This window comes from Cucurbita maxima, unplaced genomic scaffold, assembly GCF_002738345.1.
Source record: "Cucurbita maxima cultivar Rimu unplaced genomic scaffold, Cmax_1.0 Cma_Scf00014, whole genome shotgun sequence".
In the NCBI taxonomy this organism is placed as follows: domain Eukaryota; kingdom Viridiplantae; phylum Streptophyta; class Magnoliopsida; order Cucurbitales; family Cucurbitaceae; genus Cucurbita; species Cucurbita maxima.
In genome coordinates, this window is record NW_019272030.1 from 3,892,912 (window position 1) to 3,906,338 (window position 13,427).

Below are 13,427 nucleotides of genomic sequence, written 5' to 3' on the forward strand. Positions count from 1 at the left end.
TAGTAGAGAAGCAATATGCTGCAATATCTTCGGCGCATCATCAAATCTACATTTATAAACAGCTTCTTGTGAACAACTAATATGTGGAAAGTGATGGGCAGAAAATCCAGATAGGAGGGTAATAGAGATAGAGGCATGGCATATTGATCAAAGCTTCTCTCAAGACGGGCATGAATGACCTGAGTTTCAGTTCTTTGAAAAGTGAAGAGAATAAGAGAATTTTAGTACATGAACCATGGATTCTACGTAGAAAGGAAAGCATATAGGTTCGAGATAAAAGACTCATCAGGACTTGCAAGCTCAGAAAGTAAAAGAAGAACACTACCCGCTCTTCTACTTTCACTATGATTAGGATGGTTAGTATCAACAGCAGCAGCAGAAATGCTATATCTGCAACTGTTAACATAGCTTGTCTTCACCCTTGTAACAATGACTACACCATATCTTTCAGAAAGCCTATTAAAGAAATGCTATCAAACAAAGCCATGTCGTCTTGGGGATGTCGAAATGAGACAAGCAGACACTGATGCAACAGACCGCGAGTTATGAAACAAGCCAGGTACTAATATTTTGCAAGTCAACAATCAAAGTAATCCATCAATATTTCAATTCAGCAGACACTGAAGCCAGGATTAAAAAAGATTCGAATATTTCAATTCAATCAAGGACTCAGGCCTGATCTTCTTCCATTTGCAAGTTAACAATCACACATAGCCACACAATACTTGAATCGTCTAATAATACTAATGTGATCAACCAACATGCATATGTATCAACTAGAAGTGTAATTCATGAGTATGAACAAAAAAAAAAGACAAAACAAATGGATTGAAGAAGTAAATAGGAGCAGGACATATGGAAATAAGAGAGCACATCGAGATGATGCAACAAGGATTGTATATTCCCTACTTGAAAACTGTATATGTTCCTTACACCTGTCTGCCATGAGCTTATTTAGAGACATCGAACGTTCTTAATCTTTTTCCACAAGAATAAGAAAATTCTTCTCTGCATACTGAGTAAACCTGTCATGATATCCTATCTATAAGCTTTAAACAATATTTATTATTAATACTACTATTTCTTGATCTTCTTCAGCTGCTTCCTAGGCCCAGGAACTTCCAACCTACCAACAGAACAGCCACATCTTGCTCGAAATATGAGCACTGCCCTTCCATTAGGAGGTGCCATCTTCTTAAGTTCAGCTTCTAACTCGCGGTGATGATCGCAGGGCAATTCAAAAAGCCCCTTCTTCACGCCATTTTTAACCAATGGAGTAGAGTTCTTCACGCACTCCTCCGTCTCCAATTGGATGTCGAATTCAGCCGCCTTTCGAAGCCCCTTGCAATAGGGATTTCCACATTTCCTGCTCGTGCATATTAAAACAACCCAAGCAGCTAATAAAGCACAGAAAATTCCAAGTCCAATGGATCCATAAATCCAAGGAGCACGAGAGACTTCATCTCCCATTAAATACAGAATCGCACCGAAAATCTCGAGGGATTCAACAATAAGAAGCTTCATATAAGGGAATAACAAAAACCCACAAGCACCAACGACAGCAATCAAAATCACAATATCGATGACGGCCGATCGAGACCGATGACAAACGGGGAATTTCGAACAAGTCGATGAGGGAGTCATCTTCTTGTTCCTGGATTTGAAACTCGAATCGGCTAAATTCACTGAACTCGCCATAATGGTTGGTTGGTCGACGGACTTGCAGACCGAGATCGAGTATGGGAAATAGACCATCTCAAACCAAATTCCAATCAAACAGCGATTGAAACTACCCGATTCAATCAAACACAGTTCATATCCACCAATCAATCAGACCCCGATATCAGATCGGACAACTCGGGGGAAAATCCAAATCGAAAAGAGGGTATTACTATAAAAAAAAAAAAAAAAAAAAAAAAAAAACCCAGAAATTTGTCGGCGCCTAAACCAATCCAACTCCTCAATTGAATCGAAAGCGCGATTAAACCCAAAAAACAAAGGAGCTAATGGGCAGAGAAATGTAGCGAAACAGATTAAAACCAAAGAAACGGAGGCACAAAATGAAGAGGCAAAGAGTGGAGAGAGCGTGATTTGGAGGTTCGAAGCCACATCTCTGAAGGAAAATGAACAAGAAAACGAAAAAGAAAGAGAAAAAAGTTGAAAATTTTGGGAAATGGCAATGGGGAGAGTCAGAGGATGAAGGAAAGCTTGCGAGGAGCGCTACTCCCTTCGCCTTATGGGCTTTGGATTTCTACTCTCATGATGTGGGAATGATTTGGTGGGACACTCCATGGGCCTTGGCCCACCTCTTTTTCCTTTACATCCATTATTAATTAGTTATATAATATTCTAATTTAAAGGATTATTATAATCTTAAGACATATAATTAATTATTATTTAGATTCTGTTTTATTTAAGATATTGTCGCATTCATTTCATCATTTCAACAATTTCAGTGTTTTCCAAATTGATTCCAAGTGTAATCCATGCACACAAGACTTACAACTAATACACTGCAAAATGCCCTTCTAACATTCTACTTCTTTAAATCACTATAATTCATATTCGTTTATCTTATTTATAAAATAAATATTTTTATTTATTTATGTGCGTAAAACCTTAAAGCTCCTGATAATATCGTATTATTGATGGAACAGGTTACACGATTTTATTTATTTAAAATCTTATCTACTTCGTTTACTTTTACCAAGTATATTTGGTAGTTTTACATTGATTCTTTTACATAAATATATAAAATATTGTGGGTGCACTGGACCTCCCCATGAATATATATGGTAATAGAAAAAACATTGCATGGTATGTTACGAGCGGACATTATAAATAGGGTTTGATATGAAGTGTGAAGGACCAAACAGTTCCATTGCGTTATCAAACTCAACACATTTGGATAATCCTCTCCAAGAAATGAGTAGCTCTACACCTCTCTCAGTGCTCCTCCTTTCATGCTTTCTCGTACTTCTGCTGTCTCCTGGTAATCTTCTTCCTTGTTTTCTCACGTTCTTCTTATATTTTCATGCCATCTTATTGACTTACTAACCTTCGTCCAACATGTTTGAAGCATATGGCGAAGAAGCAATGGGAATAGGCGTGAAAGATGCAGGCTTGTTCGGTTCACTAAAGGTAGATGAGTTTAGAGTTTTGGTTGATTTTGTGTGAAGTGTGTTTCATTATTATGTTATTTTTTGTAGGACGAGAAATCAAGGAAGATGATTGACGTAACAGACTATCGACGAACAGGGCCTAACATTCCTGGAGGACCTCACTACTCAAATGTAAACCATGCAATGAGCTTAACAGTGGGCAGAGTTTTGGTTAAATTTTGTGCCTCACTACTCAAATGTAAACCATGCAATGAGCTTAACAGTGGGCAGAGTTTTGGTTAAATTTTGTGAGAAGTGTGTTTGATTATTATGTTATTTTTTGTAGGACGAGAAATCAAGAAAGATGATTGACGTAACAGACTATCGACGAACAGGGCCTAACATTCCTGGAGGACCAGAAATCAAGAAAGATGATTGACGTAACAGACTATCGACGAACAGGGCCTAACATTCCTGGAGGACCACACTACTCAAATGTAATCCATGCAATGAGCTTAACAGTGGGCTGAGTTTTGGTTGAATTTTGTGTGAAGTGTGTTTGATTATTATGTTATTTTTTGTAGGACGAGAAATCAAGAAAGATGATTGACGTAACAGACTATCGACGAACAGGGCCTAACATTCCTGGAGGACCTCACTACTCAAATGTAAACCATGCAATGAGCTTAACAGTGGGCAGAGTTTTGGTTAAATTTTGTGTGAAGTGTGTTTGATTATTATGTTATTTTTTGTAGGACGAGAAATCAAGAAAGATGATTGACGTAACAGACTATCGACGAACAGGGCCTAACATTCCTGGAGGACCTCACTACTCAAATGTAATCCATGCAATGAGCTTAACGGTGGGCTGAGTTTTGGTTGGATTTTGTGTGAAGTGTGTTTGATTATTATGTTATTTTTTGTAGGACGAGAAATCAAGAAAGATGATTGACGTAACAGACTATCGACGAACCGGGCCTAACATTCCTGGAGGACCTCACTACTCAAATGTAATCCATGCAATGAGCTTAACAGTGGGCTGAGTTTTGGTTGGATTTTGTGTGAAGTGTGTTTGATTGTTATCTTATTTTTTTGTAGGACGAGAAATCAAGAAAGATGATTGACGTAACAGACTATCGACGAACAGGGCCTAACATTCCTGGAGGACCTCACTACTCAAATGTAAACCATGCAATGAGCTTAACAGTGGGCAGAGTTTTGGTTAAATTTTGTGTGAAGTGTGTTTGATTATTATGTTATTTTTTGTAGGACGAGAAATCAAGAAAGATGATTGACGTAACAGACTATCGACGAACAGGGCCTAACATTCCTGGAGGACCTCACTACTCAAATGTAAACCATGCAACGAGCTTAACAGTGGGCAGAGTTTTGGTTAAATTTTGTGTGAAGTGTGTTTGATTATTATGTTATTTTTTGTAGGACGAGAAATCAAGAAAGATGATTGACGTAACAGACTATCGACGAACAGGGCCTAACATTCCTGGAGGACCTCACTACTCAAATGTAAACCATGCAATGAGCTTAACAGTTGGCAGAGTTTTGGTTAAATTTTGTGTGAAGTGTGTTTGATTATTATGTTATTTTTTGTAGGACGAGAAATCAAGAAAGATGATTGACGTAACAGACTATCGACGAACAGGGCCTAACATTCCTGGAGGACCTCACTACTCAAATGTAAACCATGCAATGAGCTTAACAGTGGGCAGAGTTTTGGTTAAATTTTGTGTGAAGTGTGTTTGATTATTATGTTATTTTTTGTAGGACGAGAAATCAAGAAAGATGATTGACGTAACAGACTATCGACGAACAGGGCCTAACATTCCTGGAGGACCTCACTACTCAAATGTAAACCATGCAATGAGCTTAACAGTGGGCAGAGTTTTGGTTAAATTTTGTGTGAAGTGTGTTTGATTATTATGTTATTTTTTGTAGGACGAGAAATCAAGAAAGATGATTGACGTAACAGACTATCGACGAACAGGGCCTAACATTCCTGGAGGACCTCACTACTCAAATGTAAACCATGCAATGAGCTTAACAGTGGGCAGAGTTTTGGTTAAATTTTGTGTGAAGTGTGTTTGATTATTATGTTATTTTTTGTAGGACGAGAAATCAAGAAAGATGATTGACGTAACAGACTATCGACGAACAGGGCCTAACATTCCTGGAGGACCTCACTACTCAAATGTAAACCATGCAATGAGCTTAACAGTGGGCAGAGTTTTGGTTAAATTTTGTGTGAAGTGTGTTTGATTATTATGTTATTTTTTGTAGGACGAGAAATCAAGAAAGATGATTGACGTAACAGACTATCGACGAACAGGGCCTAACATTCCTGGAGGACCTCACTACTCAAATGTAAACCATGCAATGAGCTTAACAGTGGGCAGAGTTTTGGTTAAATTTTGTGTGAAGTGTGTTTGATTATTATGTTATTTTTTGTAGGACGAGAAATCAAGAAAGATGATTGACGTAACAGACTATCGACGAACAGGGCCTAACATTCCTGGAGGACCTCACTACTCAAATGTAAACCATGCAATGAGCTTAACAGTGGGCAGAGTTTTGGTTAAATTTTGTGTGAAGTGTGTTTGATTATTATGTTATTTTTTGTAGGACGAGAAATCAAGAAAGATGATTGACGTAACAGACTATCGACGAACAGGGCCTAACATTCCTGGAGGACCTCACTACTCAAATGTAAACCATGCAATGAGCTTAACAGTGGGCAGAGTTTTGGTTAAATTTTGTGTGAAGTGTGTTTGATTATTATGTTATTTTTTGTAGGACGAGAAATCAAGAAAGATGATTGACGTAACAGACTATCGACGAACAGGGCCTAACATTCCTGGAGGACCTCACTACTCAAATGTAAACCATGCAATGAGCTTAACAGTGGGCAGAGTTTTGGTTAAATTTTGTGTGAAGTGTGTTTGATTATTATGTTATTTTTTGTAGGACGAGAAATCAAGAAAGATGATTGACGTAACAGACTATCGACGAACAGGGCCTAACATTCCTGGAGGACCTCACTACTCAAATGTAAACCATGCAATGAGCTTAACAGTGGGCAGAGTTTTGGTTAAATTTTGTGAGAAGTGTGTTTGATTATTATGTTATTTTTTGTAGGACGAGAAATCAAGAAAGATGATTGACGTAACAGACTATCGACGAACAGGGCCTAACATTCCTGGAGGACCACACTACTCAAATGTAAACCATGCAATGAGCTTAACAGTGGGCAGAGTTTTGGTTAAATTTTGTGTGAAGTGTGTTTGATTATTATGTTATTTTTTGTAGGACGAGAAATCAAGAAAGATGATTGACGTAACAGACTATCGACGAACAGGGCCTAACATTCCTGGAGGACCTCACTACTCAAATGTAAACCATGCAACAAGCTTAACAGTGGGCAGAGTTTTGGTTAAATTTTGTGTGAAGTGTGTTTGATTATTATGTTATTTTTTGTAGGACGAGAAATCAAGAAAGATGATTGACGTAACAGACTATCGACGAACCGGGCCTAACATTCCTGGAGGACCTCACTACTCAAATGTAATCCATGCAATGAGCTTAACAGTGGGCTGAGTTTTGGTTGGATTTTGTGTGAAGTGTGTTTGATTATTATGTTATTTTTTGTAGGACGAGAAATCAAGAAAGATGATTGACGTAACAGACTATCGACGAACAGGGCCTAACATTCCTGGAGGACCTCACTACTCAAATGTAAACCATGCAACGAGCTTAACAGTGGGCAGAGTTTTGGTTAAATTTTGTGTGAAGTGTGTTTGATTATTATGTTATTTTTTGTAGGACGAGAAATCAAGAAAGATGATTGACGTAACAGACTATCGACGAACAGGGCCTAACATTCCTGGAGGACCTCACTACTCAAATGTAAACCATGCAATGAGCTTAACAGTTGGCAGAGTTTTGGTTAAATTTTGTGTGAAGTGTGTTTGATTATTATGTTATTTTTTGTAGGACGAGAAATCAAGAAAGATGATTGACGTAACAGACTATCGACGAACCGGGCCTAACATTCCTGGAGGACCTCACTACTCAAATGTAATCCATGCAATGAGCTTAACAGTGGGCTGAGTTTTGGTTGGATTTTGTGTGAAGTGTGTTTGATTATTATGTTATTTTTTGTAGGACGAGAAATCAAGAAAGATGATTGACGTAACAGACTATCGACGAACAGGGCCTAACATTCCTGGAGGACCTCACTACTCAAATGTAAACCATGCAATGAGCTTAACAGTGGGCAGAGTTTTGGTTAAATTTGTGTGAAGTGTGTTTGATTATTATATTATTTTTTGTAGGACGAGAAATCAAGAAAGATGATTGACGTAACAGACTATCGACGAACAGGACCTAACATTCCTGGAGGACCTCACTCTATGTAATGCATGTAATAGGTGAACAATGCATTATAAGTGTTGTTCTAGTGTAATGCATGTAATAGCTGAACAATCCATTGTAAGTGTTAGTTCTGTCTTTATGTTCAAGTATAATAATTCATGCACCCGCATGGACCTTAATTTTAATCCTTATTTAAGTACTCATTAAGCTTTTCGACTGGTGTTTAATTACTCTCCTCTATATACATTACATTAGATTAGTATAATTAATTTATTATTTAATATAATTTCGCCGCGAATTTAGGTTCAATTAGTAGAAGATTATAATTAAAAATATAGTAAAAAATTAATTGGTCGACCACTTTGCCCAACGTAATTGCCAAATCCCTCGTCTAATCACCAGAGGAGTTTGGTCTCTGCAACGTTTCAATGGACGGCAATACAAACCCAGCAAACCCCTCTTTCTGCTTCCTTTATGGCAATACGATCCCATAATGGTTGGTCGGTCAACCGACTTGCAGACCGGGATCAATTTTGGGAAATAGACCATCTCAAACCAAATTCCAATCGAGCCGCGGTTAAACTATCCGATTCAATCAAACACGGATCATAATCTGCGGGTCATATTAGACTCTTTCTTTAGGGTTGTAATGGTTAGCTTAGACCATTAATTTAATAAAGTTTATTTCTTTAATGAGTTGTTTTTATTGGATGATAAAAGTCTCACATTCATCGCTAATTTAAGGAATGATCACAAGTTTATAATGAATGAATATTCTCTCCATTAATATAATATTCTAATTTAATTAATAATCTAATTTAAAAGATTATTATAAGGTTAAGACATGATTTGATGTAATTAATTATTATTTATAAGATTCAGATTCATTTAATGTTTCCATGAATTTACGCGTATTCCAATCACATTCCAAGTGTAATCCATGCGGGGAGGACTTCAACTGATACAATGCAAAATGCCTCTACCTTCTGTCATTAACTCTCCCAATTTATGTATACCTTATCCAAACCTTCTTCCAACATTCTAGTTCTTTAGATCACTATGAATATTTGAATTTCACTCTTAAAAAAATGCTATTTTCAATTTTAATATAAATAAAAGTTATATAATATAATAGATAATATCGTATTACTGTGACGATAGATTATGAACACGTTATAGCTGCTCATGAATATAGGTGATAATACAAACAAACAAAGTTGCATGGTGGGACATTATAAATTGGGTTTGATCTGATCTGGGAAGGACAGTCCATTTTGATAATCCTCTCACAAAAATGGGTAGCTCTAGAACTCCGTCAATGCTTCTCCTTTCATGCATTCTTGTTCTCTTGCTCACTTCTGGTACTCTTCTTTCTTGTTTTCTCTTGTTGTTTTCTCTTGTTCTTCTCATGTTTTCATGTCGGCTTATCGACTTACTAATCTTTGTTGGACACGTTTGAAGCAAAAGGCGAAGAAGTGATGGGAATAGGTGTGAAAGATGCAGGCTTGTTTGCTCCGCTAAAGGTAAATGAGTTTAGAGCTTTGGTTGGATTTTGTGTCGGAGTGTGTTTGATTATTATGTTTTTTTCTTTTTTAGGTAGGAAAGTCAAGAAAGTTGATGATTGACATAAACGACTATCGAAGTACTGGACCTAATATTCCTGGAGGGCCTTTATTCCACGCCAATTCTCCATGAACTCGAACTCGTCATTTCATGGATATAACTCTCTTAAGCCCCTCTCTTTACTTCTATGGAATGAGTTGAAATGTATGTTCTAAGTGTTGTTCTATCTATGTGTCCAAATATAATAATAATCCATGCGTGTGCATGAACCTTGACTTTAAACTCTCTCCTAACCTTTTTGACTCATACTATAATTAATTTATTATGTAATATAAATTACTTGCCAATTTAGTGGGAAGAAGATGACGGGGACGAAGAATATAATTAAAAATGTAACAAAAAGTGAATTGGTTGGCCACTTTGGGATGAGTAGACGATGAGGAAGCTTTGAAGTTAAAAGATCTCTCTCTATTATCACTAACAACGATCTTTGGCACATGCCCCTCATTAGAATAACATGTCGACCTATTTTCTCTTCCAACAGCTTCTACTTGATCGTAAACAAAATCTTCCCGAATGTGACATAAGACCGTTGGCTAAAGTGATGAGATATCTTGTTCGGGTTATCCTCTAAATTATTTTTAAAGGAATCAAGAACTCAATTCTTAGAGTATTGAGCTATAACAAATACTTGTTTAGAGTTAACTTAGCTTAGATACATTCTTCAAGACTTGCAAGCTTCGTTATCCGAATCAACATTGTTGTATGTTGATAATCAAGCAACATTGTATATAACAACCAATTCAATTTTTCATAAACGTACGAAGCACATTGAAATAGATGTTCGTATAGTTCAGAAAAAGTTAGAAGCTGAAATCATTATGTTTCGACTAAAATACAATTAGCAGATATTCAAATACAAGTTGGACGTGGTAGCTCTTATTTTTTGAATTTGTTATTTTTTTTCTTTGCTAAATTCATTAATTTGTAACGCTGTGGGCTTTGGATTTCTCCTTTCATGATGTGGGAATGATTTGGTGGGACGCTCTATGGGCCTTGGCCCACCTCTTTTTTCTTTACCTCCATTATTAATTAATTAATATTCTAATTTAAAGGATTATTATAATCTTAAGACATGATTAGATGTAATTAATTATTATTTAGATTCTGTTTTATAAATGATATTTTCAGATTCATTTCTGTTTGATGCCTACATCTATTTAAAGGATATTAATTACCTAATGCTCTTAAAAGGTATGTCTGTATTCTCTCCTTGTACATATCTAAAATTATCAATATAAAACTTTTAGTCAATATTCCTCTTTGTATTTTCTCTCTCTTGTTCCTTGTGTTCATCTTGATCAAGTGTATGTTATTGAGTGATCTTAACAACTGGTATCGATCCTAACAATTTCATCGTTACATGAATTTCAGTGTTTTCCAAATTGATTCCAAAGTGTAATCCATGCACACAAGACTTCAACCAATACACTCCAAAATGCCCTTCTAACATTTACTTCTTTAAATCACTATAATTCATATTCATTTATCTTATTTATAAAATAAATATTTTTATTTATTTATGTGTGTAAAACCTTAAAGCTACCTCGTAATAATAGTATTGATAATATTGTATTATTGTTGGAACAGGTTACGTGATTTTATTTTTTCAACATAGCCGATGCATGATTTTAAAATCTTATCTACTTCGTTTACTTTTACCAAGTATATTTGGTAGTTTTACATTGATTCTTTTACATAAATATATAAAATATTGTGGGTGCACTGTACCTCCCCGTGAATATATATGGTAATAGAAAGAAAGTTGCATGGTATGTTACGAGCAGACGTTATAAATAGGGTTTGATATGAAGTGTGAAGGACCAAACAGTTCCATTGCGTTATCAAACTCAACACATTTGGATAATCCTCTCCAAGAAATGAGTAGCTCTACACCTCTCTCAGTGCTCCTCCTTTCATGCTTTCTCGTACTTCTGCTGTCTCCTGGTAATCTTCTTCCTTGTTTTCTCACGTTCTTCTCATATTTTCATGCCATCTTATTGACTTACTAACCTTCGTCCAACATGTTTGAAGCATATGGCGAAGAAGCAATGGGAATAGGCGTGAAAGATGCAGCCTTGTTCGGTTCACTAAAGGTAGATGAGTTCAGAGTTTTGGTTGATTTTGTATGAAGTGTGTTTGATTATTATGTTAATTTTTATAGGACGAGAAATCAAGAAAGATGATTGACGTAACAGACTATCGACGAACAGGGCCTAACGTTCCTGGAGGACCTCGCTACTCAAATGTAATCCATGCAATGAGTTTAACAGTGGGCAGAGTTTTGGACCTCTACTCAAATGTAATCCAAGCAATGAGCTTAACAGTGGGCAGAGTTTTGGACGTCACTACTCAAATGTAATCCAAGCAATGAGCTTAACAGTGGACAGAGTTTTGGACGTCACTACTCAAATGTAATCCAAGCAATGAGCTTAACAGTGGACAGAGTTTTGGACCTCACTACTCAAATGTAATCCAAGCAACGAGCTTAACAGTGGACAGAGTTTTGGACCTCACTACTCAAATGTAATCCATGCAACTCACTACTCAAATGTAATCCATGCAACTCACTTAACCGTGGGCAGATCACTACTCAAATGTAAACCGAGAAATCAAGAAAGATGATTGACGTAACAGACTATCGACGAACAGGGCCTAATATTCCTGAAGGACTTCACTCTATTAAAGTGTAGTCGATGTAATGAGTTGAACCGTGCGCTCTAAATATTGTTCTCTCGTATAATTAATTATAAACCATGCAGTAGCATGGACCTTTAACTTTCAACTCTCTCCTTATTCAACTAAAGCTTTTGGACTTATATATAATTAATTTATTATTTAATATAATTTTGCCGCCAATTTAGTGGTAAGAAGAAGAGACAAAGAATATAATTAAAAATGTAATAAAAAAATGAATTGGTTGACCATTTTGTCCAAAATAATTACCAAATCCACACAATTTCCCAGAAAGGTCGCAATTATGAAAACGAACCTTCCTGGTTGCAACGGCCTCCCCATTGATTCAACATTTCAGTAATTAAATTTAACATATTTTTGACTTTATAACAAACCCCAATTCCTCTGTTTCCTTGATCGTTCAAACCATTACGCGCAAACAGGGCTTCAAATACCCCACGCATCCGATTGAACCCCTCATTCAATCACCGGAGGAGTTTGGTCTCTGCAACGTTTCAATGGACGGCAACACAATCCCAGCAAACCCCTCTTTCCGATTCCTTATAATGATCGACTGCTTTCGTTTTCAGAAACTGGGCTCTTGGCTCTACGCCTTCGCTAGCGGAAAACGAAAGCAGTGGAGTTTACCAGCTTCTGAAACGGCTAAATCGGAACAGAGGAAAGAGGGCGGCGAGAGGGTTAGCAGAGAGGAAATGAAATGGGTGATGGAGGAATTGGGGCTTTCTTGGGGGGAAGAGACGGAGGAATCGCTTCCTGGGTTTGCGTCGATGGAAGAGATGTGTAAGATTTTCGATCAAACGGCGGCGAGTGCGGCGGAGGTGAAGGAAGCTTTCGATGTGTTTGATGTTAATAGCGATGGGTTCATCGACGTTGAGGAGTTGCAGAGAGTGCTATGCGTTTTGGGGTTCAAAGAAGGAGAGGCGATTCAGAACTGCCGGAGGATGATTAACAAGTTTGATGAGAACAACGATGGCAGAATTGATTTTCAGGAATTTGTTAAATTAATGGAGTCTGCTGTTTATTAATTAATTTATTTATTCAATTAATTATAGTAATTTCTCATAGTGGTCGAAATTCAAGCCTTTTACCCCTTCGTGTTCTTGTTTTTCTGGGCGTAAATGGCTTTGACATTTTGGCCCATCCTATTTATCTCTGTAATTTTTATATATAATCCAGTTACTTTGTTGGGTTGGATATTGAAGGATGAAAGTCGACTATGATCATAAATTTATAAACAAACAATACTAATTTTATTGGTATGAGGCCGTTTGTAAGCTCAAAGTAAAGTCATGAAAGTTTGTGATCAAAGTGGATAATATCATCGCATTGCATTGTGGAGAATCGTATTCGTTCTAACATGATATCAGAGTCGTGCCCTAAACTTAGTTGGTAAATCCTAAATATCGAACAAAAGATTCCAAAATAAAAGAGCATCCTCGAAGGCAGTCATTTAGGGAATGAACTCCAAAGGATTCGAGTCTCAATTAAGGAGTGGCGCAATTTAGAGACTGATCATGACTTATAAACAAAGATGAGAGTGAGTCGTGTTCATGTAACATGTTCCTTAAACCATTCTTATAATAAGTGGAGGAGCTTACAAATTTTCATAAATGTTGATTT

The 13,427-nt window shown here is 36.8% G+C and overlaps 5 protein-coding genes across 16 annotated transcripts; 4 read left to right on the plus strand and 1 right to left on the minus strand.

Moving 5' to 3' along the window:
• Positions 1-856: 856 nt before the first annotated feature.
• LOC111489591 (uncharacterized protein At5g19025-like) lies at positions 857-2,227 on the minus strand. Its single transcript, XM_023137900.1, has one exon. The coding sequence runs from the start codon at positions 1,753-1,755 to the stop codon at positions 1,078-1,080; it is 678 nt and encodes a 225-aa protein (XP_022993668.1). The 5' UTR covers positions 1,756-2,227; the 3' UTR covers positions 857-1,077.
• A 646-nt stretch (positions 2,228-2,873) lies between these two features.
• On the plus strand, positions 2,874-6,523 carry LOC111489536 (kininogen-1a-like). Of its 7 annotated transcripts, XR_002719391.1 has the most exons (20): positions 2,874-2,992; positions 3,080-3,141; positions 3,210-3,293; positions 3,515-3,598; positions 3,686-3,769; positions 3,857-3,940; positions 4,028-4,111; positions 4,200-4,283; positions 4,371-4,454; positions 4,542-4,625; positions 4,713-4,796; positions 4,884-4,967; positions 5,055-5,138; positions 5,226-5,309; positions 5,397-5,480; positions 5,568-5,651; positions 5,739-5,822; positions 5,910-6,164; positions 6,252-6,335; positions 6,423-6,514. XR_002719391.1 is itself a non-coding variant. In XM_023137817.1 (18 exons), the coding sequence occupies exons 1-18, from the start codon at positions 2,926-2,928 to the stop codon at positions 6,057-6,059; spliced, it is 1,539 nt and encodes a 512-aa protein (XP_022993585.1). In that variant the 5' UTR covers positions 2,874-2,925; the 3' UTR covers positions 6,060-6,165. The 7 variants fall into 7 exon arrangements, 1 of the variants encoding a protein (XP_022993585.1); XR_002719392.1 differs by lacking the exon at positions 6,252-6,335 and having other exon boundaries at positions 6,423-6,523; XR_002719393.1 differs by lacking the exon at positions 3,515-3,598.
• LOC111489409 (kininogen-1b-like) lies at positions 6,099-6,914 on the plus strand. The gene is made up of 5 exons (XM_023137598.1): positions 6,099-6,164; positions 6,252-6,335; positions 6,423-6,506; positions 6,594-6,677; positions 6,765-6,914. The coding sequence occupies exons 1-5, from the start codon at positions 6,099-6,101 to the stop codon at positions 6,912-6,914; spliced, it is 468 nt and encodes a 155-aa protein (XP_022993366.1).
• LOC111489608 (kininogen-1b-like) lies at positions 6,914-9,328 on the plus strand. Of its 6 annotated transcripts, none has more exons than XM_023137924.1 (5): positions 6,914-7,028; positions 7,107-7,190; positions 7,278-7,370; positions 7,448-7,495; positions 9,135-9,328. In XM_023137924.1, exons 1-5 carry the CDS (start codon positions 6,954-6,956, stop codon positions 9,180-9,182), a joined length of 348 nt encoding a protein of 115 aa, XP_022993692.1. In that variant the 5' UTR covers positions 6,914-6,953; the 3' UTR covers positions 9,183-9,328. The 6 variants fall into 6 exon arrangements, 5 of the variants coding, with proteins under 5 accessions (XP_022993692.1, XP_022993694.1, XP_022993693.1 ...); XM_023137926.1 differs by having other exon boundaries at positions 6,914-7,019; XM_023137925.1 differs by having other exon boundaries at positions 6,915-7,028; positions 7,278-7,361.
• Positions 9,329-12,173: 2,845 nt separating this feature from the next.
• Positions 12,174-13,008, plus strand: LOC111489598 (probable calcium-binding protein CML30). Its single transcript, XM_023137907.1, has one exon. The coding sequence runs from the start codon at positions 12,305-12,307 to the stop codon at positions 12,830-12,832; it is 528 nt and encodes a 175-aa protein (XP_022993675.1). The 5' UTR covers positions 12,174-12,304; the 3' UTR covers positions 12,833-13,008.
• Positions 13,009-13,427: the final 419 nt, after the last annotated feature.